We start from the raw sequence: 25,417 nt of genomic DNA, 5'->3' as shown, positions 1-25,417 counted from the left end.
GGGGAGTTTCCTCCTTCAATCCCACGAGGTGGGGCAGCATCCTCTCCACTTCATAGGACTCAGGCCGGGGGGACTTTGAGGAACCAACCCCAGGCCCCACTATGGACAGATGGGGGCTAGGCACCCCCCTCGGGCCTCAGGGTTCATTGTGTCACTCTGCCTTATTCATCTTGCCAGTCTGATAAGGGAGAAGATCCCACCTTAATCTACTTCTTTGATTATGGGAGAGGTTCAGCATCTCTCCCAGGAATTCTTGTGGCTGCTTGTGGAATGCTGGGGGGCTGGCTTGAAAGTCTGCAGTAGCATTTTGTCATCGGGATCTTCTCGTTGCTTTATCTGTCAAAAGCACATTCCCTGTTTGATTTACAGCAATCTGATGCCGTCCAGTGTAGTTTATGTCTGTGTGTTGCCTTTTCTGCTACCTCTGTACCACGCCATTGTGCACATGTTCACGCCCATCTTTCTGATTTTCCTTGAAAACTGCTTTCTATGCAATTAGGAAGTCAATAGCAAGACATACCCCTGTGGCCACACGGTTTCATCTTTCATATTTCACTCTCCATCTAAAATATATTTTCAGAATACAAAAACAAGGATTCTGGTTTTTCTGCTCCCACAAAGTGACTAGTCAACCAGTTGTCTTTGGAATAATATCTTTGCCCCACTGATTTAAAGTTCTACCCTGCCCCTGTTCTGAATTCCCATGTGTATCTGTCAGCAAATGACAGCTTTAGCCGCAGTAACAACCAAACCACAGATTTCAGTGGCTTACCACAGTGAGGCGTATTTCTAGCTCACGTGGCCTCTGAGGCTGGCCCATGCCTCCTCTCCAGCAGTGACCTGGGCCTGCTCCGTCTGCGTGGTTAGAGAAGGTGGGGAGAGCTCACTCTCAAAAGCCACGTCCCAGGGTTGGGCATCGGGCAGCAGGACGCCACCTGGGACGCCTGTGTCCCACGTCAGAGCCTGAGTTTGAATCCCAGCTCCACTCTTGATTCCGACTTCCTGTCGACCCATATCCTGGGAAGCAGCATGTGGTGGCTTAGGTACTTGGGTCCCTGCTGCCCACACGGGAGACCCAGACGGAGTTCTGGGCTCCTGGTTTGGGCCTGGCCCACCCCCAGCTGTTATGGGCATTTGGGGAGTGAACCAGTGAGAGCGAGATCTCTGTGGCCTATCTCTGTCTCTCTGCCTTTCAAATAAATTTATTTTTAAGAGCGCCACGGCCTGGAAGCAGATGGTCACGTGTACTCACATTCCTGCAGGGCGGGGCTGGGGGGTGTCAGTCGTGTGGATCCAGCCACCCGCGGGAAGCTGAGAAAGGTGCCCAGAGAGAAGAAAGGGAGGGGGTACACACAGGGCATCTCCAACTACGGCCACTTCAGGGAGCGTGGGATTGGGCCGGGCATGCATGCGTGCGAGAGTTTTGATCTCAGCCATGCACGTTCCCGCCAGCTTTTCCTGCCCTCTGTTACCTTCATCAGCTGCTCCCTGAGGACCTACTGTGTGCTCATCGCTGGGGATAGGGTGACGAGAGTTTGTCCTGCGGGCCTCCCTTAGGGACTTAGGTAAGGAAAGGGAGTGGTGCCGTTGTCAGTTGAAGGCCAGGCTCAAAGCTCTGCCGTGTGAGAGTCGAAGGGAGGCACCTCCACCAAGGGCTTTTGTTGGGGAGAGGAGGGAAGGACCACCTGGGGGAGCCCAGGAAGGCTCCTTGGAGGGGGCAGCAGGCCTGGCATGTGGTGGGTGCTGGCACGAGCAGGAAGTGAGCTCACTGGCAGGTGCCATGGGCAAGAGGGCTGGGCTAGGGGGGAGGCCTGAGGGCAGGTGAGACGGGGTGGCTCATGGGGGCCTATTTGGTGACTGCTGCAGGGTGTGTGTGGGCCGGAAGTGGAGAAGGCCTGGAGTGGGGGAGGCTCCCTGCTCATGGCTGGGCTGAAGACGGGAGCCCAGACTCTGGTCACGGAGAAGCCACTCCCGTGCTGGGGCATGACTCAGGCCGGCTGCCCTGAGGGCTCTGCCCACAGTGGGTAGAAATCACCAGGACCAGGGTATAGATCGCCACTGGCCCATCACTGAGATGGAATTTGCTACGTGGAGGCACCTGCCAGGTGTCTGCCGGCTTCTGTGAGCACTGTCGGCATCATAAAGAAAGGATTTTTAACTTTGCATCATAAGCAAAGGATAATTAGAATATAATTAAAAGCATGCATTCTTCTAATTATTGGCTTTATATAATGTGTGTTTAAAAACAAGACATCTGCTAAGGCTTCCTCTTGAATCTATCCAGAAACCAAGAGAAGGTGGCGTTTTAATTAAAAATGGATTATTTCAAAAACAGTTTAATCATCCTGTCGTCAAAGGACCTAGACCTTATTAAGTGGCCTTTGGTAAGTAAGTTACCCAACACCGAAGTGCCACGGGGCTCATTTCTGGCATCCCCTGAGGGCCCAGAGTTCTTTGTGGGCCCCCCATCCCCCCACCCCCATCTACAGGATGTTGACAGGAGAAAGGCTCCGGGCGGGTGGGTTACTTGGTTAACCCCCATGCTTACCCTCTGTGGACTTGAGTGGGGTACAGATGGGGAGGGCCTGGGGCTGTCCCCCCTCCCCCTCCTGTGCTCTGTGTCACGAGTGGGTCCCAAGGCGCCTGCCCCCGGACAGGTCCTCAGCACCCAGTTGCAGAACACTCAGCCCATGGCTCCATGCTGGGGGCGTGGCCCTGGCAGTAGCACCTCCTCTTCTCGGGGTGATGGCTCTGTAGGGGCGGCCCGAGTGCAACCCCATTTATCATCTGCAGTGGATAAAGACTTCCAAAGTGATGAATGGCACCGCTGTTGTTCCCGCAGCCGAGTGTGACTAAAATAACGCTTGCTGGGAGGCTCCTGGAAGAGGGGCCTTGGGCCGCTCTCACCTCACGGTCGACATCCTGCTGTCAGTCACAGCTGGGGGTGAGGCAGAGAGGGCCGGGCCCACCCGACCCCCACCCAGACTCTGAAGGGCTTTAGCCGCGTCCTCCTGGCACACCTGGAAGAAGCTTCTCAGAGAGCAGACATTTGTCGTAGGCACCTGCCGTCACGCCTCCTGGCTGAGCATCCAGGGTTCCTGCTCATGCAGGTGGCCCAGGGTCCCGGCCACAGTGCCGCGGCTCCTCCTGGCTCCCTCCAGTCTAGTGGAGACCCAGCCTTCTGCTGTGCCCAGTCCCTCCCTGGGCTGCTGCTCCCTCCTGATGACGGGTCCCTGAATTCAGGGTCCTGTGCTACAGTACTTCTGGTGGGCTGTGCATCCATCAGGGCCTGCCAGGCATGGCACCTGCTGCTCTGTCTCCCCTCTTCACTGGGGGCAGCTGGGGGAAGGGCAGGAGAATGGTGGCCATAGCAGCCAAAGACAGATCAGAGTGGCCCGGGCCCAGCTGCAGGGGTTGCAGGGCAGCTCAGAGCTAGCGCTTGGGCGGGAGAGCCAGACAGCACTTCCCACCACTGCTGTGATAGAAAAACACACTTTCAGGGGGCCAGCACTGTGGTCTAGCAAGTTAAGTTACCACCTGCAGTGCCAGTATCCCACGTGGGTACTGGTTTATGTCCTGGCTGCTCTGCTTTTGATCCAGCCCGTTGCTAATGGCCTGGGGAAGCAGCTGAGGATGGCCCAAGTGCTTGGGCCCCTGCACCCATGTAGGAGACCTGGAAGAAGCTCCTGGCTCCTGGCTTCGCATCAGCTCTGCTCCAGCCATTGCAGCCGTTGGGGAGTGAACCAGTGGATGGAAGACACTCTCTCTCTCTCTCTCTCTTTCTCCCTTCCCTCTCCCCCTCCCTCCCTCTCCCTCTCTCTGCTTCTCCCTCTCTCTCTTTCAAATAAATAAATTTTAAAAATTTTTTGAAAGAAAATGGTGCTTTACAAAGAAAGTTCTGTCTGAAACAGCACATTTGTGAAATAGTTTAAGATTGCAAGGCTGAGAAAGGAATTCTATATTTAGAAAGAAAGTAGGGCCGGACCCTGTGACAAGGAAAACTGGAGCCCCCCCCCACCACCAAGGGGCTGCCGCGGGGACGCCTCCTGTCTGCGTGAGGGTCGCTCAGGGGGAGCTCCTGTTTGGCGGGGCAATTGCACAGTTCCTTTCTCTCACCCAGCGAGGTGCTCATGGGATGTGGGGGAGTCGTGGTTGGGGGTACTCCCAATGTCCTCCAGACGGGGCAGAAACTGCCAGGCAGGAGTAGGGGCAGCGCCCTGAGCCACCGACCCTACGGCGGGAAGGAGGAGGGAAACGCAGCCATGTGGGCGGAGCAGGGCATCTCAAGGGAGCCAGGCACTGCTTGGCCGGGACCCTTAGCGGCTGCCTTTCCTGCAGCGGGCTTTGTTCCCTGAGACCCCCAGGCACCCCCGGGGACTGACAACAGAGGGGCTCCCACCGGCCTGGTGGCCCCGGGCTGCTGGGTTGGGGGTGGGGAGCAGGAGAGAACTCTGCTTCTGTTGGGTTCCTCCTCCCAGCTGCTGTCTGAAGACCTGGGCACCTTCCCGACCAGGATGCCCCCAGCCCAGAACCAAAAACCAGGCTTTTCCTCAAAGAAGCGGCGGAGCAGAATCTCCCAGCTTCGGTCATCCGCCCGACACCCTCGGGAATGCAGCCAGTCCCTGCAGCGTCTCTGTTGTCATCTGTTGGATACTTTTCTTGAAATGGACTCAGATTTTCCTTTAAATACTTACATATTTTAAACGAGAGTTGTGTATCCCTGCCATGAGTGAGACCTTAAGATAGATAGCAAGCATATGCCATCGCCGTGTCCGTCCTGGCGACTTGTACTGTCATCGCGGGGACTGTCAGCCCAGGAAGCCTTTCCCTGCTTCTGCCCCGAGCCACTCCCCCCGAGAATCTGCCTGTGTGTCCTGGGCTCCCTTCCCGGGGAGGGGTGTGGGGTAGGGGACGGGCCGCAGGTGTCCCTGGAGAGAAGATGGCCTCTCTGGGCCGTGTTATTCAAAAGTCAGCGCCATCTGCCACAGGCAGCCTTTTTCTCCTGGGGATGTGGTTTGTGCCTCCCCAGGTGGCTCCCAGGACTGCCTGGTTCTCCAAACAAGAGTTTGTTGTTTAGGGCCGGGAGCGGTGTTTCCGTGGCAGTCAGCATGAGGTGTGAGGTGGGGTCGGGTGTGAGTAGTCTGATCTCAGAATGAGGCCGAGGGCAGGTGCAGCTTGTATGTGGGTTTACGCAGCTCTTCCCAGGCTGCCCCAAGCCGGGCTCCCTCTCTTGCTCCAGGGGGCCAGGCCCCAGATGGGCCCAGAATCCCAGCTCAAGCACTTCCCACTGAGGCCACCGACCGTGGGCTCTGTGCGTCTTCCTCCTTCGTCTTCTGCCCCGGGGCACCCTGCCCCACTCCCTCGCTCTGGGAATCGGCCCTGAAGGTGCTGGAGAGGCTGGACTTGTCCTACAGGCCCCATGAGGATGGACAGACAAGTGGAGCCCCCAGCCACCCCTGCCCTGCCAGGACCCTCTTCCCTCAGCCAGCATGAGGGGGCGTCAGTGCAGGACCGTTAGGTGCGGCTGTGCCTCACAACCTGCATCCCGATAAATTCAGGAGTGACTGATGAAATGTGAACCCCAAAAGCGCAGCAAAGATGATCGAGTTTATATTATCCTAGGGATGGGAAGGGCTTAAATACAACACCAAAGGAAGCAGCCATAAAGAATAAAATGTAACAGATCTGACCGATAAAAATGTAAATTATCTGTCCAGAAACGCTGTAAAGAAAATTAAAGAGCAAAGGGGAAAACTTGTTACACGGATGATTGTCAAAACCGCTGCCTCGTAACCTTCATATACAAATCCCTGAGGGATCAATAAGAAAAAGATGAATATTCGCTTGGATTTTTTTTTTTTTTAGAAAGGAACAAGTCGTTCAGAAAGGAAGAGATATGAGAACAGACAAAGACGCGTGCTCAGACCTGCTTGCTTGTCAAGGAACCAGTGAAATGCATTGTGTCCTGCCCCCGGAGTCCCAGTCCTGGGGGTCGATGGCCTCGGGCACCCTGCGTGGGACCCGGCAAACCCTCGTGAGCCTTCTGGGGTGTGTTCTGCAGAGCACCGGAAACTCACCTGTGCCCAGCGGAAGGGCACGTGCCGTGGTGCCTGTGGAAACAGAGAGGTGGAGGCAGCCTCGCGAAGTTGGTTAAGTAAGCCGTCAGCTCTGGTGCTCCCCATGCAACCACTTACATGTTCCCTCACTCACCAGAAATGCACAGACACCTCCTGCGTGCCAAGCACTGAGCCCGGCAAGTCCCAGACAGCCGTTGGGCCCCACAGTCAAGATGCCTGCGTCCCAAAGGAGAGAACCAGGTTGAGTCTTGGCCGTGGCTCCAGCTTCTTGCTAGCGTGGAACTTGGGAGTCGGTGATGATGGCTCAAGTGGTTGGGCCCCTGCTGCTCGTGTAGGAGACCTGGCTTGTGTTCGCGGCTCCTGGTTTCAGCCTGGTCTATCCCCAGCCATCGTGGGCATTTGGGGAGTGAACTGGCAGATGGGAGTTTCTCTCTCTCTCTCTCTCTCTCTCTCTCAGATCATATCTATCTATCTATCTATCTATCTATATTTATTTCCCTGAACAGATAAAACCCCAGCCTGATGGGAGGCGGAGGGTGGACGGGCAGACAGCTGGGCAAAGGGATAGCATGGGAGTGCTGGTGCGGACTCCAGGGAGAGGGAGGCAGCCCTCAGCAGGGATTCGGGTGCCTCTCCGAGTGGGAGGAAGAGAGCCCTGAAGGAGAGGGGAGGGCCGGCTGTGGCTCTCTGGGGCTGCCAGTGCAGGCGGAGAAAATGCTCTCATCCGGGGCCCTGAGCCAGGAGCTTGTCTGGTGTCCCAGGAGACCGGCTGGAGTGAGAGAAGGTAGGGTGCTGGTGGAAGGCAGGGCTGGGTTTGAGCAGAGGAGGCCTGTGACCCTGGCAGGATACCTTTGGGGGCACACACTCTGCTGGGGACAGGACCTGAAGCAGGGAGGGCCCCCGGACCGATCTCGCCATCCGCGCATCAGGAGAAGAGCGGAGGCAGTGGCAGTGGGGAAAATCGGGAGATTCTGGGCGTGGTGACAGCAATGGAAGTACAGCGAGTGTAGACACGCATCTGTGGACCAGGCACGTGTTCTTGTTATAGCAGCAGTGGACGGCCAGCCCCCGTCTGGGACTGGGTGGGGCTGTTGGTTCTTCCAAACCCATTTCAGTCCAGCTGGGCCCTGTGCCCAGCTGAGTGGTGGAAGGCGTTACGGGACAGTGAATGCATGGACATGACTGCTTGGGCAGACTCCCAGCTCCCGGGCTTTTGCCGCTAAAGCTGAACCCACACGAAATCCCATGATGCAGCATTTCTGCCCTGCGGGTGCACGGGCCCCAAAACACCACACAAGAATTATTCATAGTAGCTGCAATCTGGAAACGAAATCTGAGTGCTCCCCAGCAGAAGGCAGGGTGGGCGGAGGGGGCGGGGCGGGGCTGTGGGCGTGTTTGGTCTGTGCCAGTTCATTGCACTGTGTCCTCAGGATTTGGGCTCTTTCCTGCCTGTGCACTGTCGACAGCAAACTGTTTTTAAAAATCTATGTGCATTAAAACAAGCGGAGTGTTCAGCCAGCTCCTGGGGGAGGTTTTCTCCGGGCGATGAGGTGAGGGGAGGCCTTTGGTTCTCGTCCTCTGGGTGATTTCTAAGAACTTCTCCGGCCAGAGTCTGTGAGACCTTTTCCACATCCGTGTGACGTCCAGTGTGGCCAGGGCTTCAGCAGCTGGGAAAAGAGGTCCATTTGTTCCGGTACCTGGTGCCTAGGCGCTCAGAAACTCAGCTTAATCGGGCATGGCAAGAATAAAGGGGAAGATTTGTTAATTGAATGTCATGTTATGTCCTCAGTTATGCTTAATACAAGATAGGCAATTTAGAATTCCCAATTATCCAATTAAAATGCTAATTATCTCATACCTTGATAAGGCTTCTCCTGGGGAGAGAGAGGGCGAGCCGCTGCTCTAGTTGGCTTTTCGGCGTTTCTCACTGATTCTGCGGCAGCCTTTGCCGCTGCCTTCGCCTGCCTGCAGTCGGTGGGTTCTCCCTTTCTGGGGTCTCTGTGTCCAGGGGCCCCTCCCGGACCACCTGCTCCTGGCCTGGATGGGACCATTTGTCCTTGCAAGGCCCTTTCAGCTCAGCTGAGGCCTCGCACACAAGTGTGAGGTCAGAGCCCTGGAAGGCTTTAAGCTTGGCCTCGTCCGCCCCCCACTGTTGATGGAGCTCGCAGCCTTTCCCTGCGTGGGTCCCCTCAGCTACTGCAGCAACCCTGAGGCAGGTGCACGTCTAGCCCCCAGCTACTCACAGAGCTGAGGCTTAGGGCGTCTAGGGCAAGATCATACACCCTGCGTGGGCTCCACACCCTCCCCCTACTCCCCCCACGGTTCCCTGACTTCCCTCAGGGTGACGGTCAGGGGAGGAGGGAGTGAGGAGGCAAGGGAGCACCAGGCAGCAAAGAAGGCTGCAGGCGATGGTGACGCCCCCATAGCTATGGCCGATCGCCTGGGTCCTCAGCGGTACCGCATCGGGCAGGCTGGGCCGAGCAGCTAAGCAGCTTTCCACTAGCGCCAGTCTGATTCAGAATGTGTTCCTGGTTTTATTGCAAGGCTCTAAGCCAGTCCCTTGTTGGTGACTACTGTGGGAATGCATCGAAAACCCTCAGGGCCTTGGTGGTGGCTTGTCCAGGCTTTGTCTCTGTCTGACCTCACCCTGAGCCCTGGGGGAAGGGAAGCCCAGGACAGCCCGCCCCCCCCATTCTTGTCCCCTAATGAGTTCCAGAGCCTGCCCTGCAGAAGGTGCTTAGAGAACACGGGCCAAGTAGGAGCTGGGGCCCTCTGGGAGTTGGGGCAGAGCCCCTGGCGGCTTACTGGATCCACTGGGGCAGTGGTTATGAGAATGGACGGGGCTCATTTCACCTCCTGATGGCAGCCACTGGTCACTGCAGAAAAAACCGTGCAGCAGTTCCACCCTTCCCCGGGAAGTCGAGAATATCCTGGCGCCAGCCCGGCGGGGGCTTCCAGTCCCAGGGAAGCAAGTCCTTCTGCCTGCTCTGGTGGAGGCAGCTGGGTCTGGCTCTTCATCTCCGTGGCTGCTGCTCCCACTCTGGGAGAGCAAGAAACTCCTGCTGGGCCCCAGGTGCATCTCGGGGCTGCTCTCTGCAGGGCTGGGTTTCTTGCTCTGGAATGGACTTTCCTGTAGTGAGTGGTGGGCGTTTTGGCCTGGCGGTGAGCACTCCAGGTAAGGCACCTGCCTCCCTACCTAGGCTCAATAGCCAGCTCCGGCTCCTTGACTCCAGCTTCCTGCTGGTGCGCACCCTGGGGGGCGGCAGCGATGGCTCAGGTAGTAGCCTTCCTGCTACCCACATGGGAGACCTGGCTGAGTTCCCGGCTCCTGGCACTTGGGGGAGTGACCCACCAGACAGGAGTTCTGTCTCTGCCTCTTTAGAATTAACAAAAAGGGGAAGAGGCCATATCACATTCATTACATAATATAGGAAATAATTGTAGCAATCAAAATACACGTGAATTAAAAGTAACTAGGATGGAGCTGGCGCTGTGGCATGGCTGGTAAAGCCGCTGCCTGCAATGCCGGCATCCCATATGGGTGCCGGTTCTAGTCCCGGCTGCTCCACTTCCAATGCAGTTCTCTGCTGTGGCCTGGGAAAGCAGTGGAAGATGGCTCAAGTCCTTGGGCCCCTGCACCCGCGTGGGAAACCCCAGGGAACCTCCTGGTTCCTAGTTTCAGATCGCTCAGCTCCGGCCATTGCAGCCACTTGGGGAGTAAACCAGTAGATGGAAGACCTCTCTCTCTCTCTCTTTCTCTTTTTCTTTCTTTCTCTTTCCCTCTGCATCTGCCTCTCTGTAACACTGCCTTTTAAATAAATAAATCTTAAAAAAAAAAAAAAAAGTAACTCGTAGCAGAGATCTCGGTACTGAAAGCAGTTGTCTGGCCCCACGTGTCACGAAATGTCCCCTTCCTACTTTATACACCCGAGGGCTTGGTACGGTGCCGAGCAGCGAGACCCCGGGACCAGCCTCTGTGAGGGCAGAGCGGCCATGTGGAGGGCCAGTGTGTCCCCCTGCCAACAGGAAGCCCATGCGTGCGTGTGTCCTGGGAGCCCGAGTGGAGGATGCACCTCTGCACTGTCCCCACAGGCCACCTGGAGGTGTTGCCTGTGCTTTGGCTTGCTCAGGGGAGGTGGGGGACCATGGACTCCCGTGGAGCAATGGAATGTGCTAGAATGTGCCTCAGTGGGTTCTGGGCCATGAAATTTGTGGGGCCTGTTTGGTTTTAAAAGAGCAGCCAAGGGGCTCTTTCTCTCCAGGCCCAGTGTCAGGTGCCCACAACTTCCCGTCCTGCCACCTGTGGGAGAGGCCCCTGTCCTCTGGCTCCCTTCATGGCGCCTGTGGCCAGTGTACCCTGAACACACTATTCCCGGCATGCCATGCACTGTTGTGTGTTCTGCACCAGGACAGAGGAACCATTGTCACCCCCTTTTTACAGTAGGGGAGGCCGTGTAGCCGTAAGTGGCAGAGCTGGGGTTCGGCCTGGGAGTCAGTATTGAGTGGAGCCCCAGGAGGCTGGATTTGTGGGTTCTGAGAAAGGACAGCAGCACAGGGTCCCGGGTGGAGAACTCGCAGCCCATTGTCACCCTCCATCCAGACGGCCCCATCTGATCAGCCCCGTGGGCTCCACCACCCCTGCCTGTCTCCCTCCCACGTCTCTGGTCCCACCACTCCCCACCCTTGGGGTACCCAGAGTCCATTGAGGCCCTGCTTGGTGAGGGGGAGGGCATGGTGCATGCTGCTCCTCACACCACCTCTGCTGCCCTCCTCCCCACTCCTGCCCCAACCCTGCTCAGCTCACACTGACAGCTCGGCTGAGCCTGGCTGCCTGGGACAGCCCTGCTGCTGTTATCATGGGCAGCTCATGCCTCTTAGGGCCTGTGCCTTATCACGCTGTTGGCTGATAAATCTCTGAGGGCAGAGGCTGCCCAGGAACCCCATGGGCAGCTGGCTTTGCGGGCCCCAGGGGAAGGCCGGGCGACACTGTCCCCGGAGCTCCTGCAGGTGTGGGCCTGGCTCCCGCCGCTGCTGCCTCTTCACCACCCTCTGCAGGCCCCTGGCACCGCAGTGACTCCACGCCTCATTACTCATAGCGCCCTGCCCCCAGGTTACTGAAACGTTCTCATTGACTCCGGGATGGGAAGCGCCTTCTCCCCTGGGGAGGAATTTATGGGCCAGGGTGGCGGAGGGACGGCCATTCTTCGGAGAAGCGCTCGGGGGAGCACTGAGCAGCATGGGGGAGCACTGAGTGGCATGGGGGCCGTCCAGGAAACTGGCAGGTGGGATGTGTGCAGACCCTGCTCCTGGGGGAGGTGTGTCCCACCCCGTTCTTCTAGGTGAGCAGGGGCAGGAAGGCCCCGCACCGCCCTTGGGCTGTGTGCTGTGAGAGCCGCAGGTCTGTGGGGAGAGAAGGCGCCAGTGGCCACAGGAGGCAGTGACTCGCCTGCCTGTCTCACCGTGTGCTGCGCTCTGATGGACAAACCGCTCAGTGCTTCAAACTGTCATTCTTGGTGGAATCGGCCTGCTCTTTTTCCATTGGTGCTGGTTATTTTGTTTGTGTTGAAGTCTGATCACTCGGTTACCGGAAGTCCTTGGGGGCCTCAGCCGGCCTCGTGTTGTCCAACAGCTCCCGTGGACTATGAGTTCATCTTGGGGTGGGGGTGTGCGTAGTGTGCTGTCTGTGCTGTGTGGGCATGTGCAATGCGTGCGAGCACGTGCAGAGCCTGGCTGGCCCTGGCTCACGGTGTGGCCGCCCAGTTTGGCATCCTGTTGGCTCCTGCCCAGTGCTGCAGGCCTCACCTTCAGGACCAAGCTTTGTATTCGTTTCCTGGCCTGAGGGTTTCCGGTCACGAGGGTCATTCACGTTTGAATCTGAAACCCATGACGGACAGACCTGAATCCTGAGGGTTGTGTTGGACTGTCACCGGAGCCTGCACACGCCCCTCCTGGCTCCCCGCTCTCTTGCTGTTCAGTGTTTTCCCCAAGTTCACTGCAGGTGCATCAGCTGCCAGCTCCCAGCCTTACATGCAGGTTAGGCTCTGAGTTCCAGTCCCCTGCCTCTCATGGGCCCAAAACACCATCACTATCCCCGGATGGCAGCCAGAGCCAAGCTTTCAGGCCCCTTGCTCCTGTCCTTGCGAAGTCGGCTCAGCTTCCATATTTTGTGCAGCCCCTATGAGTGTTGGAGGTGAGATGGCTTCTGGCTGACAACTCAGCCATCGTCTCTGGCTTGGTGGTTCACGGAGGTGCTGGCTGGCAGCCTGTAGCAACCACTGGCCCGAGACTCGGCTGGGTCAGTGGCGAACCCTCAGCTCCCATGTTTTCCACACAGAGGATGTGCAGTGTCGCTTTGCGACGGTGTGGCGTGTGAGCCGTCAGTGGGAAGTCGAGTGGGCCTGCTCCCACCTCCGCTCACCCTGGTGCACCTGCTGAGCCCCGAGCTGCCATGTAGCAGGCTTGCGTTGCCTCAGCTCAGGCATGTGGCCCCAGCTCGCAGCCCCTGTGGCTCCGTCCCCAACCCTTCAGGATCTGCAACGACCCCATCAACCCGCAGCCCTCTGAGCCGCCGCCTTGCCCCAGAACTTGGACACGAAGTCTGCAGAAAGGCGAGGGCCTGCTGTGACCACGTGGTATTGCCACTGGGTCCTCAGGTCCAGCCAGAAATGATGATGGAAAAGAAAGGCGGGTGTGAGGTTCAGCATGAGTGCCGTCAGACGCCCCGGCCAGAGATGGAGTTTCCTCCCAGGGCGTGTCTCCTGGTCTCCTCCTCTTTTCCGCACTTCTCTTGGGTGCAGACCTGGCTGTTTAGGGGGCAAAAACGGCCAGCATGGGCCTGCCGTTGGCAGGTGAAAACCGGGTCAGCCTTCCTCAGTGGAATCTTTGCTGGGCTATGCCTTTTCCTCGAGGATTACTTGTCCTCTCACCTCTTGGGACCAAAGCAGAAGTCGATGGCAGCCCCGTGGGTGCTGAGCACGAGGATGGCCAAGGCGGGGGCTGTGCACTTCCTGAACCCCCGTGTGCAGGGCTCGTTCCCCGCAGGGACCCAGCAGAGCTGTCCCGGCATCGCAGCCACTTAATGCCCAACCCCGACAGTCACGCGTCCTGCGTATTTACAGCGCCGGGCAGTTAAGCGCCTGCGTGCAGAGTTCTCTAAAAGCCAGCCTGGGCCTGGGCTGCTCTGGCACTGCCGCTGGAGCGCCAGGTGGGCAGGGCAGCCCAAGCCTTGCGAAGGAGATGAGCGCAGCTCCCCACACTGCCCCCTCCCCAGCTGCGTTCTGCAGAGCCTGGGCACCTGCTGTGTCCGGAGGACCAGAGTGGAAACTGGAGCAGCCCAGAGACTCTAGGTGGAGATGAGGCCTTTGAGGTCCTGGGGCACATGGTGGGGTAGAGGCCGGGTCCTACTTGACGAAGCCACTCCAGGATCCACCCCTGGGCAACTGGCATGGATCGCAAACAGCAGCTGGGCCGGCCCAGGGCTCAGCCTGGGGGCCCAACTCCTCCCCTCCAGGCTTGGCTGCTGGCCCTGCTGTTCAGGGTGGGAGTGTGTCCAGAGGGTCCTCTTGGCTTGCTCCTAGTCCTAGTGGAGACTGCCCCACTGTGCTGCATCCGTGGGGGTCCTGCTCTGCCTCCCGTGGTTCCCGATGCACCACAGGGGTCACCCCTCACCCCTGTCCGTGCAGCACTCACTGGCCCTTCCCCTCACCATCACAGGACAGTGCCGGGGCAGTGTGCTCCTCTGCAGGGGGCCAGGACCCTGCGGGCCCCAGTTCCTCCCTCCCTCCTCCTGCACAGCCTCTGTGGTTCTGTGGCCCACGGCTGGTCCTAGACACCAGGTCCCAAGCCTCACAGACTCACACTGAGGAGTTTGGGCCTTGGGTCCGCAGCAGAGGGAGGCAGGGACTGAGGGCTTGCGAGGGGTGGGGGTGGGGAGGTGTGCGGAGGTGTGCCTGGGTGGGACTGCACCCCCTGCAGGGACTCCGCCCTGACACCTCTCTCTCTCCCCCACAGCCTCTTCGAGCACTACTGCTACTCCCGGGGCGGCATGCGTCACAGCTCCTACACCTGCATCTGCGGCAGGTAAGTGCCTCCTGGCTGGCCAGGAGGAGGCTGGGGAGAAGTGCGGGAGCCCACGTGCCAGCACCGGCACCAGCGCCCGCAGCCCGTGCTCTGACATCAGTCTTCTCTCCTAAGGCTCTGGGCCCCGGCTGCCTCTGCCCACCAGGCAAAGGAGGGAGCCCAGCCCGCCCACCACAGGGGAGCCGTCGTGCCCCCTGCTCCCTGCTAGCCGGCTGCAGTAAGGGGGCTGAGCGCAGCGGGACTACCTCTCTGGGGCCTCACCCTTCTACACGGGCACACCCACTCAGCCATGAACATGGGGGCAACTCGTGGGTCTCTGGACGTGCCCCACCGTGTGGCCGCGTGTGTCACTGCAGGTGCCTGCCGCAGGGCACGTCCCAGCCGTGCATGACCCCCCTCGTCTCCCCAGCTCACCCCTGCACCACTCTGCCCTGGGGTCTGGCCCCTGCCCAGCCAGGATGGAGCTGAGCGGCTCTGTTGGCGCGCACAGCCTCGGCATGAATAAAACATGTGAACATCCCAGTCCTTGGAAATGTTCTCCTTTGGTAGATAGAGAGAAAAATCATTATTTCTACTTTTATGATTCCTGAGACTCCCGAACAGGGCCATAAATATTACACCCAGGTGGGGCTTTTTCTTTCCCTCGGACAGACTTAAAAATTGTTTTTTTCTTTCTTAAAGGCATTGCTCATCCATGAAGCTGTCTCGGGCAGAGGTGTTAGAGGCCGCTGCCTGCCTGTCCCCTAGCCATGGCCCAGACCCCAGGGTGGGCCCTTCCCCGAGCCCCTCTCCCTTGAGCCACCAGGAGTGGACAGCTCCCTCGGGTCCTTCCTCCTGGCCCATGAGCTGCTCGCTGTCTTTCCCGTGGCCCTGCCCACAGCCGGACTCCATTCGGCAGCTGCCCAGGTGGCGCTCACAGCTGGCAAGGTGACAGACAGTGCCGCTGTCCGCCGAGGGGCCGGCGCCAGCTGAGTGGCACCAGGGGAGGCAGACGACCCTGTTCCCTGTCCCCTCCACCCCGGGCCTCTGCTGGAAGGTGGTGCTGCCCGTGGGGCAGGGGCCGGGGAGCCGGCCCCGGGCCTGCTGGGTGAGGCTGGGTGCCTGAGCATCTCCCTGCTCTTTGCAGTGGTGAGAACTCTGCCGTGCTGCACTACGGACACGCCGGGGCCCCCAACGACCGCACCATCCAAGATGGAGACATGTGGTAAGTGAGGCTGGCCCCGGCACACCCCAGCCCTGCCTCTGTGTGGGAACAGCCAGGCCAAGGTTGGGCTCAGCATCAGGGTCACCCAGGGGCCTCGCAGTCCGTGGCCTAAGAGGGCCAGCCACGGCGAGGTCTCTGGGCCCGTGCTCAGCGCAGACTCTGTGCTGGGGCTGACAGCCTGCACCATGCCTTCTTAGCCACATGGGCAGTCCCACGCCCGCCACCCCTCTGATGGCCTCTGCCCTGGTGGAGGAGTTGCAGGCCTGCTCCTGGGCCCCGGGGTGTGGAGGGCAGAGCACACTGGGCCACTGCTCTGGGGCCTCGTGGGGAGGGTATGGGCCCCTCCTCACAGTCCCTCAGTGCTGCCTGCCTGTCCCCTCACTGTCCAGAGAGCCTCGCGGTGCTGGGTCCTGGGGCTTGGCCACCCTGGGGTGCCCTGCCTTGGCCTCTGGGCGGTGTGCTCACGACAGACAGGGAGCCCTGCTGCACCCAGATCTTTGGCGTCACTGCACCTGTTGCTGAGCAAGGCTGGCTCAGTGCCACAGCTTCCCCGCCCCGCCGGGCTGTCGGCTTCCTCTTCAGCGCTGCTCATGCACTTGCTTCCCCTGCTGGAGTTCTGGCGACGTGATGGCTGCCCCCTGCCCAGACCTGGCCTCAGCCCTGCCCCCGGGAGTCCCCAGCCCATAGCCACCCGGGGACATGAGTTTCCTTGCATACTCGCAGCGGCTGGGACAGATGCTATGCTCTGAGCCGTCACTGCCCAGCACATGTGGGAACCCACTCCATGCCGGGTGCCCCCTACCACGGGCCTCAGGTGTGCTGTGACTGGCCACAGCGGCTTCTGTCCCAGGGTCTGTCGCTGGCTGGGACGCTCTGACCATGGCCGTTGTTGGCAGGAGCCCAGCCCAGCGGTCCAGACAAGTCAGAGCCCCTCGCCCCCTGCTCTGAGCTCAGTGCCCTTGGACACTCACCGCTGAGGATGGATAAGGGGCACAAATTGAGCACCAAGGTGCTCTCTCCAGGGGCTGGCGCTTCTCCCAGGGGTAGAAGCAGGCAGAGGGTGAGGCCCAAGGTAGATTGGATATGGCCACAGCCTCCCCCCCCCCCGCCCCCCTACCCTGGGTTGCATGCAGCCGCCTGCTGTGCAGGGCTGTGAGCAGTGGGCTCAGGCGGCCATGCAGGGATCTGCCCCTAGCACCTCTCCACTGTTTCCTCACCCAGCGTCCATCCTGATCCCCACCAGGTGGGTGCCTCTTCCCTGGCGTGTGGGCAGAGAGACACCCAGGTGTGCTGCCAGCAGGAGCTGGGAAGGTGTTGGCTGGCTCAGCTGGAGAAGAGAGCAAGAGGGTGCGAGGGGGCGGCCCACCTGCTGTGTCCAGGGACTCTGACCTCCTGAAACTCTTCCTAATGCCTTTTGACCCTAGAGCCCAGTCTGGCTGGGCGGGCAGCGGGAGCGGGGGCGGGGCAGGTCCTAGGAACCGAGTCCCAGGTAGAAAGCAGTGCCCCAGCCACACCAGCGGCTCCCAGTGTCCCAGAGCAGCTCTGGCCAGGGGGAGGCCCCACACCACAGCCGCTGTGTCCATGACCCCATAGCACATGGCTGCTTCTCCTAGGGCCCAGCAGAGCTCCGTGCACTGTCCCCACGGCCCTCCTGGGCCCTGTGTGGCACCTGTGTCTCCAGGTGCAGCTGCAGAGACAGGAGTGGTCTGGGAGATCTCGCCCACGGGTGTGCGTGCCAAGCACAAATTGGTGATTTTGTTTTCCCGGTGCTAACTTTGAAATGTAGCCAGTAGAATAATTATGAGTTTATTATAGTCAATTTATTATGCGGCATTTAGAACAACATGTTTTGTTGATTACTGCTACTGCCAGATTGCTGGCGGCATTTATAATCCATTGTTTTATTGAAATTGATCTGCCGAGTGCCTACCGCGTTCGGTAAATAATAAATCACTCTGTTATCCCAACATAAAAGCCACAATGCTTCATCATAAGGTATGAAACCCAAATAGGAGCAAAATGCAGGGTTTCCCCGAGGCGGAGTGCCTCCCAGAGCAGCGTACGTGTGGCAGGCGGTGTCACACCGGGTGCATGGGTGAACGCCCCAGCGCTATTCCACATCCAGCCGTGGGGCCGTGTGGGGAGAAGCCAGCCCCTCCTGCAGGAAGCGGGTGCCTGCCCCATCTGTCTCTTCGTACTTCCCAATGTGGGCACCCCCCCCCGGGACATGCACACTCAGGGAGCTCAGGGGGTCCCTGCATCAAGCCCCCCCAGCTGAGATGGAGCAATGCAGCACCCAGCTCTGGAGACTGGGAGGAGGGAGGGGGTCAGAAGTGCAAAGTGCTGAGTATGGAACAATGCAGTGCAGCAGGAGGGAGCCCCGGTCACGGCAGGAGTGAGCGCCCGAGTCGCATGCCCTGTCCGTCTGTGTCTCAGCCTCGTCGTTGTCCTGTGCAACACGTGTGCCGGGGAGGGCTTCCTTTTGCAGGGGCCACCTTCAGCTGCCATCGTGGCCTGGAGGGCTCCTGCTCCGGGCAAGCTCATGAGCCGAGCCCCACGCCCAGCGCCCATTTCTTAGGGCTCCAGCCTGCCCCACCTGCTCGGCGAGGCTTCCAGGGCAAGGAGGACTGGGGCTTTGGTGTGGTTTCACTCCCTGGGGCCCTCCCCTGGCTCAGTGTTCGGGGGCCCGGAGGCCTCCTGGGGCCATACAACCCCTCTCCCACTGCCCCTGGGATTCCGCGGGAGCCCCATTGGTCACTGTTCGGAGGAGCCAGGGGCTGTTTTCGTTTTCCTTTATAAAACCAGCAGGAACACCTTTTATTGGAAAAAAATACATATTTTTCTTTTTTTTTAAAAAAGATTTTATTTATTTATTTCAGAGGTAGAGTTACAGTGAGAGGGAGAGACAGAGGGAGAGGTCTTCCATCCACTGGTTCACTCTCTAAATGGCCGCAATGGCCGGAGCTTTGCCGATCCAAAGTCAGGAGCCAGGTGCTTCTTCCTGGTCTCCTATGCGGGTGCAGGGGCCTAAGGACTTGGGCCATCTTCTACTGCTTTCCCAGGCCACAGCAGAGAGCTGGATTGGAAGAGGACTAGAACTGGCGCCCATATGGGAGGCCAGTGCTGCAGGCGGAGGATTAACCTACTATGCCATAGTACCAGCCCCGCCAAAAAACTTACGTTTTCAACTTTTGTTTTAGGGGACGGTGTTGTGGCAGAGCAGGTAAAGCCAGTGTCCAGCTGCCTCTAGTGCGCCTGGGAAAAGCAGCAGAAGTGGCCCACGTGCTTGGGTTCCTGCAGACTCAAAAGAAACTCCTGGCTTCCAGCCTGGCCAGCCCTGGCCCTTGCAGCCATCTGGGGAGTGAACCAGCAGGTGGAGGCTCTCTCTCTGTAGTCCTGACTTTCAAAATTGAAAGAGATACAGAGAGAGAGGGACTTTCTATCCATTGATTTACTCCTCAAAATGACCACAATGGCTGGGGCTGGGCCAGCCAAAGTCAGGAACCTGAGCTCCATCTGTGTCTCCCATGTGGTGGCAGGGGCTCAAGCACTTGGGCCATCTTCTGCTGCTTTTCCCACATGCGTTAGCAGGCAGCTAGATGAGAAGCGGAGCAGCTGGGACTCAGACCAGTGTGCATATGGGATGCAGGTGTCACAGGCAGTGACTTAACCTGCTGCACCACCACAGTGCTGGCCCCAAGGCACCCCTTCTCAAGAGGACTACTGGGTGCACACTTGCCAATGAATCCTCATCGTAGGTCACTGGGGCCCTTCCTAAGTGGGAGGCCCCAAAAGAACCCTCCCCACTGACTTGCCACCCTACTCTGGTGGTACACCGCCCCATTCCCCCACAGCCAGCCTGGGCTCTGGCCAGAGGCACCACATCCCCTCGGAAGCAGGACTGTGCTGGACTCCCAGGGTCCCTAGGCAGGCTGTCCACAGTAGCAGAGGCAGGGAGAGGTCCAGGGCGTGCCTGCCGTGGGCTCTGGTTTGGAAAGCAGCTGCGACATCCTTCCTACCTGCCTCCTCCTGCCAGACCAGGTGGCAGTGGGGGGGGGGGGGGACAGTGGCCCCTCTCAGAACCTTCTAGAGCCAGAACCAAGGGTGCTGGGCCTCTGTGAACCCAGCTATACAGTGTGGCTGGTGTGTCTTTCAGCACTGGCCAGAAGAGGGCAGTGTTGTCTCAGGACCTGTTGTCTTAGGACCTGTGGGCCCAGCCTCATCCCGGCGTGGCCCCTGGGCACGAGAGCTGTGTGGCTGGCTCACCTAGGGAAGAGGGGGGCCTGACTGGTTCCACGCTCAGCAGCTTTCCAGGGTCCTCTCTCCCCCTCCTTCCCTTCCTAGAGCCTTTTTTGGCTTCCTGCCCTGGTAATGACCAGCCCCAAGCCCTGGCCACCAAAACCCGACTTGGCTAATGGTTCCATCCGGGGGGTCACTTGGAGCCACCCCAAGCCGTGGCTACCACATGCCCCCACTCCTGCTGCCTGTGCTGCATTCCCGAGCCGGGGTGCCACCAGCGCCCTCCTCTGCACTTCTGTCTCTAGCACAGCCTCCCCCGCCCCCGCGCGCCCTGCAGGCTGGGGTGCCCATCTCCCAGGACCTCAGGGCCCCCTCGGCATCACTGGCCCCACAGTGATGGTTGACTTGTTCTGAGTCAGCACAGCCCGGCCCCCACTGGGGTGGGTCTATGCCTGGGGGTCCTTCCCCAGCTGCAGGGGGCAGGGTGACTTCTGATCCCCATGCCGGGGGTGCTGTGAAGTACAAGTGCCCCTCAGGGCCTGCTCCCTGTTGCCCTTGACCTCACGACCTTTCAGTTTCCCCCTCCTGACAGCCCCCAAGCAGCCCTATCTTGAGCCCCTTGTGGTCTCCAGGACATGTCCTGGGGTAGGAGCCCGGCAGGCCATCCGTCCAGACTGGCTAGCTGTGGGCTTCCACGTCTCAGGTGGGAACACGGGTCCTCACTCGGGTGGACACACCCTGACTGCCCAGGCGCCCCTGCCACGTGCTTCTGTGTGTCTGGATGCCCGGGGCTGCACCCACTCAGCTGGCGTCAGAGCCCACAGTTGGAAAAGCTCTAGGCCAGGCAGCCTGGGTGCTCAGACATCATGAGGCTCTCGTGGCCAAAACAGTAGACAGAAGCATGTGCCGTGCGCGTGACTCTGCTCCCTCCCCCGCCCGCTGCCCTCCCCCTGGGGGCTGCTGCCCTGAGCCTTGGCCTTGGCCACTGTGCTGGGGGGAGGGGGGGCGGCCTTGGCCACTGGCCCTGGGCGGGGGCGGCGGGTCCCACCACCTCCCAGGCAAGGTGCCACGGCGGCTTCTGGGGTTCTCAGCGGCCCCCTGTCTCTTCCCTATCGTCCAGGAAGTGGGAGAGCCGTTGTCACCAGGCACATGGGAGGCCCGCAGCACAGGGCTGCATTGTCGCCATGTGCACCAGGGACCATCACTCTGGGACCTGGGGACCCAGAGCTGCTGCTGGAGTGGCTGCTCGCACGGCACCTCCTGTCTGCCAGTCCCCCACTCCCAGGAGCCGCTGTCTCCTGGCAGGATTGAGTGGGGCAGAGGTGCCGGCCCGAGAAGCTCGCGGGGAGGGGTCGGCTTGGTGGTTCAGCCCGCGGTGCTGGGGGACCTGCAAGGGATGGCCTTTGCCCCTGCCGGCCACACCTGGAGCTGGCGCTGTAGGAAGACCTGGCCAGGACAGGCAGCCGGCTGTGCACCAGGGGGGCCAGCGCCCTGGCCTGCTCTACAGGGGCGGCGCTGCGGCCGCTGAGCAGAGAAGCAGCCGTGTGCCTGCCTTTGTGTCTCACGCTGAGGTCTGGAGGGAAGCGAGAGTTCCCGCTGTTCAGAAATCCCCTGGCCTGGCCTGGGACACGCACTGGGGCGGATGCACATTGGGGTCTGCAGTCTCCCGCCAACCTGCCTGCACTTTGAGAGGAGCCGTGCCACCACCCAGAGGGTTAAAACGAGGCCACAAACCCAGTACCGAGTGGCCCCGTGTAGACATGGCAGCGTGTCCCCAGAAGGCCTTCCACCCAAGGGCTGGCCGGGCCTGTAGGAAGCCCAGGGAGGCTCTGGGTGGGCCTGTGGTGGCAGGTGGCCCGGGCCTGGAGCGGCCCAGGAAGAGGCAGAGGAAGACAGAGCCTGTCCCCTCGCCAGCAGCAGAGCCACAGGGACACATGGGAGGGTTGGAGGCGCCAGCGTGTTGCTTGGGATGCATCCTGTGTCCCCAGATGTCTCAGATTATCACACAGATTCACTCGGCCAGAGATGCTCGTGTCCCTGGTGGGTGTCCCCAGGCAGCCAGGAAGGAGGGATCCTGCCTTCCGGACGGCGCCAAGTATGAGCGAATGGGCCGTCGTCAGCCCGCACGGAGCGGACCCCGAGGGGGCGGCCAGGGATGATTTATACGGGGCATGGCTTCGCTCCCTGGATTCCAGAGCAGCTTGAGTCGGCAGCGCTTCTGCGTGCAGAAGCTCTGAGGGGGATTTAACAAAACACACACACACACAAAGACAGAAAAAGATAGGGAAGTGAGAACGCGAAAATAGACCTCAGCCCGGTGCCCGGGCACCGCTGGGCAGCCTGGCGCTGGCCGGCTGGGTGTACACTTCCTTCTCCAGAAAGCGGGTGATCTGAAGACATTAAGAAACACAGTTGAGGGCTTCTAGAATCTGGAAGACACAGCCCAGCCGGCTGAGCAAACGCGGGCGCCCGCCATCCCACGCGCTCTGGGCTTGCGTGCGCTGTTTTAGATAATTCCAGCATTCATTGCGTTCCTGTGAGCTTCCTGGTTTTTTAGGTAGTTCAATTTCTGGGTTTTATTTTTTAATTTTTTTTTCCTTTTAGATCAGCACCATGCAGTAGACCTTTCTGCCCCCAGAGGGGTCACTCTGCTCCAGGTCACCCCCGCCCCCGTATGGCCCCTCCCAGGAGTCTGGGTTCCCTGCACTCCTGGCTCTGGCCCGCCTGCCCAGGCCATTCTTGGATGTTCTAAACCAGCAAACCACAAACCGTCTTCCTCTCTCGACTCTGTGGAGCCCAAGTGAAAATGCTCTGTGTTCCCTGGGCAGAGCTGGGCTGCGGCCCCACGCGGATCCACTCCCCACTGCCACTGCCGCCTGCCTGATGGCCCCATGGGGACTTAGACCCATGCGGGGTAACATCCCCGTTTTATTTTGTTTATTGTGTTAAACTTGGAGTTCTTCGTTTGAGAGAGAGAGAGATCCCATCCCTTCCTTCATTTGGCCCGTGACGGCCAAGGCTGGACTGAGGCCAGAGCCAGGATGTAGCTGGGAGCTCACTCCAGGTCTCCCACATGGGTGACAGGAAGCCAGCCCCCTGAGCCATCGTGGCTGCCTCCCGGGGTCGCCCTGGCAGGAAGCTGGAGTCAGGAGCTGGAGCTAGAGCCAGGCACTGCAGTACCGGATGCAGGGGTCTTAGCCGGCCTCTCAGCCACTAAGCCGAATGCACACCCTGTGGCCATTTTAGGGATGGAAAAACTGAGGCTCTGAGGACTGAGGGCCAGCATGAGAGCAGGAGGGCTCATCCCTGGGCTCGGAGTGGACGCCCCCACCCCCGCCTCTATCTCCCCCACAGTGTGGCGCTCAGATGGGCCCCACCCTCCTGGCCCAGCCTGGGGAGCGGGCGCCATGCGGAAGTAAGCCGCCGCTGCAGCTGCTGGCCCCACCCCCACCATGCAGCCGGGGCCTCCCAGGGAGCAGATGCAGGGTGTGGCCGCCAGGGCCTCCCTGTGTCATCCTCGGAGCACAACTGGGGTGGGTCACCCCCTGCTTCAGCTGGGGTCCCGCAGAGCCTGCACCCTGGCCCCCCGTGCCGCGGGCGGGCGGGCGGGCAGGCGGCCCCCACCCGCTGGGGATCACCTGAGGGGTTATCAGGTGCTGTCTGCACTGTGCACTGTTTATGGTGTTTTGCAATCAGAAGAGACCAGAGATTAAAAAGCGCCCTGCTGGGGACTTTGGATTCCAGCGAAGGTCCCGGGACCCTGAGCTGTCAGGGTTTCCCTTTAGAGATCTGTTTCTGTGAGGGCAGCTTGTGCTGTCAGGCAGGCCGGACTCCTTGTCCCACGCCCTGCTCTGCCCCTTGGAATAGCGCCCCCCCCCCCCCCGCCCCCTGCCCCTCCAGGCAAGCACACAGGCGGCTTCTGGAATGTTTGAGCGGTTGTGGTTACCCGCGAGCTGGATCTGGGTGAGAGGCCCTCGCGGAGGAAGCCGCGGCTGTGCCCCTGGGCCCAGCTCTGGCAGGCTCTGTGCAGCTGCGCACGGACCCCCACGGGCAGCCCAGCACAGAGCCAGACTCCGAGCGAGGCCCAGCCCCTGCAGGTCCAAGAGGGCGGCTCCCCACATCCCTAGCCCTCCCCCAACTTCCCACCCCCCACAGCCGCGGCAGGACCCTAGGCCTGGGTTGAGACCTGACCATGACCATGAGCAGGTGAGGGCTCCGTGGGTCCCAGCTCCAAGTCTGAGGGGCTAGTGCACTGGGTGAGAGGGGCAGGGGGTGCTCCTCCTATGTACCTGGTCCCACCCTGGCCTACTTGGGTGACCCCTCCCAGGGGGCTGCCTCCTGGAAGCCAGGCCTGGACCCAGCAGCCCTCACACGTCCTGAGGGTGCATAGCCAGGGCTCTGATCTGCCCTTGAGCACAGAAGACAGCACAGGGGCCCCTCCCGGGGCGCCTGGGGGCAGGCTCAGCCACTGTCCTGACTCAGCTACCTGCCCTGCTGTCCTCACCTCCGCCCCCACCCGCCTCTGCTGGCTCAGAGCTCCTGGGTCCCTGGCCTCTCCTTCCCTCCTGCATCTCCTGTGCTACACCCCATCAGCGCCCTGCTGGCCCCCTCTCTGCCACCTGGGGGTGTAGGATGGCAGCACTGGCAGACAGGGCGCCTGGAAAGCCCTGCTGGGCCCAGGCTGTCCTCTGGCACCCCCTCCTGGCCCTCCCCTCAGGCAGCAGTTGCCGCCTACCGAGGTCGCACCCCAACACTGCCAGAAGCAGGGATGGCTGGCGGTGCAGCTGCTCTGCTGGGCAGTGCCAGTGCGTCCATCACGCCTGTCCGTAGGCCCCTGGCTGGCCTCTCCCTCTCTCTCCCATGAGCCTCAGCCTGTGCAGGACGCAGGAGGGTCTTGGGATACTTCTGTGTTGGCCAGGGGCTTGGGACGTGTCTGTCTCCCCATTTGCCAAGTGAGGCCTTGGAGGGCGGCCCCCACCCCCATGGTCACACCCAGAGATGGGGTGACCTCAGCACCCTGCTGCACCCAGGGCCTAGGGTTAGGGGGACAGCGGGGCCCCCGAGGCCCGCCAGCCCCACGCCTGCCTCTCTCTGCAGCCTGTTCGACATGGGTGGCGAGTATTACTGCTTCGCTTCTGACATCACCTGCTCGTTTCCCGCCAATGGCAAGTTCACCCCAGACCAGAAGGCGGTTTACGAGGCCGTGCTGCGCAGCTGCCGCGCCGTGATGAGTGCCATGAAACCAGGTGAGGGCAGGGGGTGGGGCCAGGAGGGGAGGAAGGGCAGCTGTGTGGCCGGAGCCTGCAGGAAGCAGGTCCTGCCCTCCGTGACTTAAATCTGCCGCCCCAACCCCTGCTTGGCCAGCAAGACTGCTGATGTCACCAGGTCCCCAGGGTCACTCTTAGGAAGGGGACCGGCCACCAGGCAGGGACAGCCAAGGGTCGGGGAGCTCGGCCCAAGATCATCCCACCTGTGTCCCCTGCCCGTGAGGGGGCCAGGACCCCGAGGCACCTGTGCACGGACGCCATGACTGGAGGTCGGTGTGGGAGCATGTCGAGGGGGCTGGCCTGTCAGCAGGCCACAGTTAGAGAACTGTACACTTCATGTATTTGAGAGGTGGGGAGGGGGTAGACAAGCAGCTGCCACCCACTGGCTTCTTCCCCACCCACCCAGAGCCGGGAGCCAGAACTCAGTTGGGGTCTCCCATGTCGGTAGTGGGGACCCAAGTCCTGGAGCTGGGAATTGAACCCAGGTTCTCTGCAGATGTGGGACATGGGCATCTTTACAGTGAGGCTCAACACACACCCCAAGGCTGGGG

At 60.3% G+C, this 25,417-nt stretch overlaps 1 protein-coding gene across 1 annotated transcript in view; it reads left to right on the top strand.

The window, feature by feature from the left end:
• Positions 1-25,417, top strand: part of PEPD (peptidase D) — a 113,558-nt gene that overhangs the window by 78,944 nt on the left and 9,197 nt on the right. Inside the window, exons 10-12 of the mRNA XM_051846721.2 lie at positions 14,088-14,156; positions 15,283-15,360; positions 24,697-24,845. Of these exons, the coding sequence (XP_051702681.1) occupies positions 14,088-14,156; positions 15,283-15,360; positions 24,697-24,845 (296 nt within the window). The remainder of the gene's footprint in view (positions 1-14,087; positions 14,157-15,282; positions 15,361-24,696; positions 24,846-25,417) is intronic.

The sequence above is a fragment of the Oryctolagus cuniculus genome, chromosome 18, assembly GCF_964237555.1.
Source record: "Oryctolagus cuniculus chromosome 18, mOryCun1.1, whole genome shotgun sequence".
Classification (NCBI taxonomy): domain Eukaryota; kingdom Metazoa; phylum Chordata; class Mammalia; order Lagomorpha; family Leporidae; genus Oryctolagus; species Oryctolagus cuniculus.
This window is presented reverse-complemented; position numbering and strand designations above follow the sequence as displayed.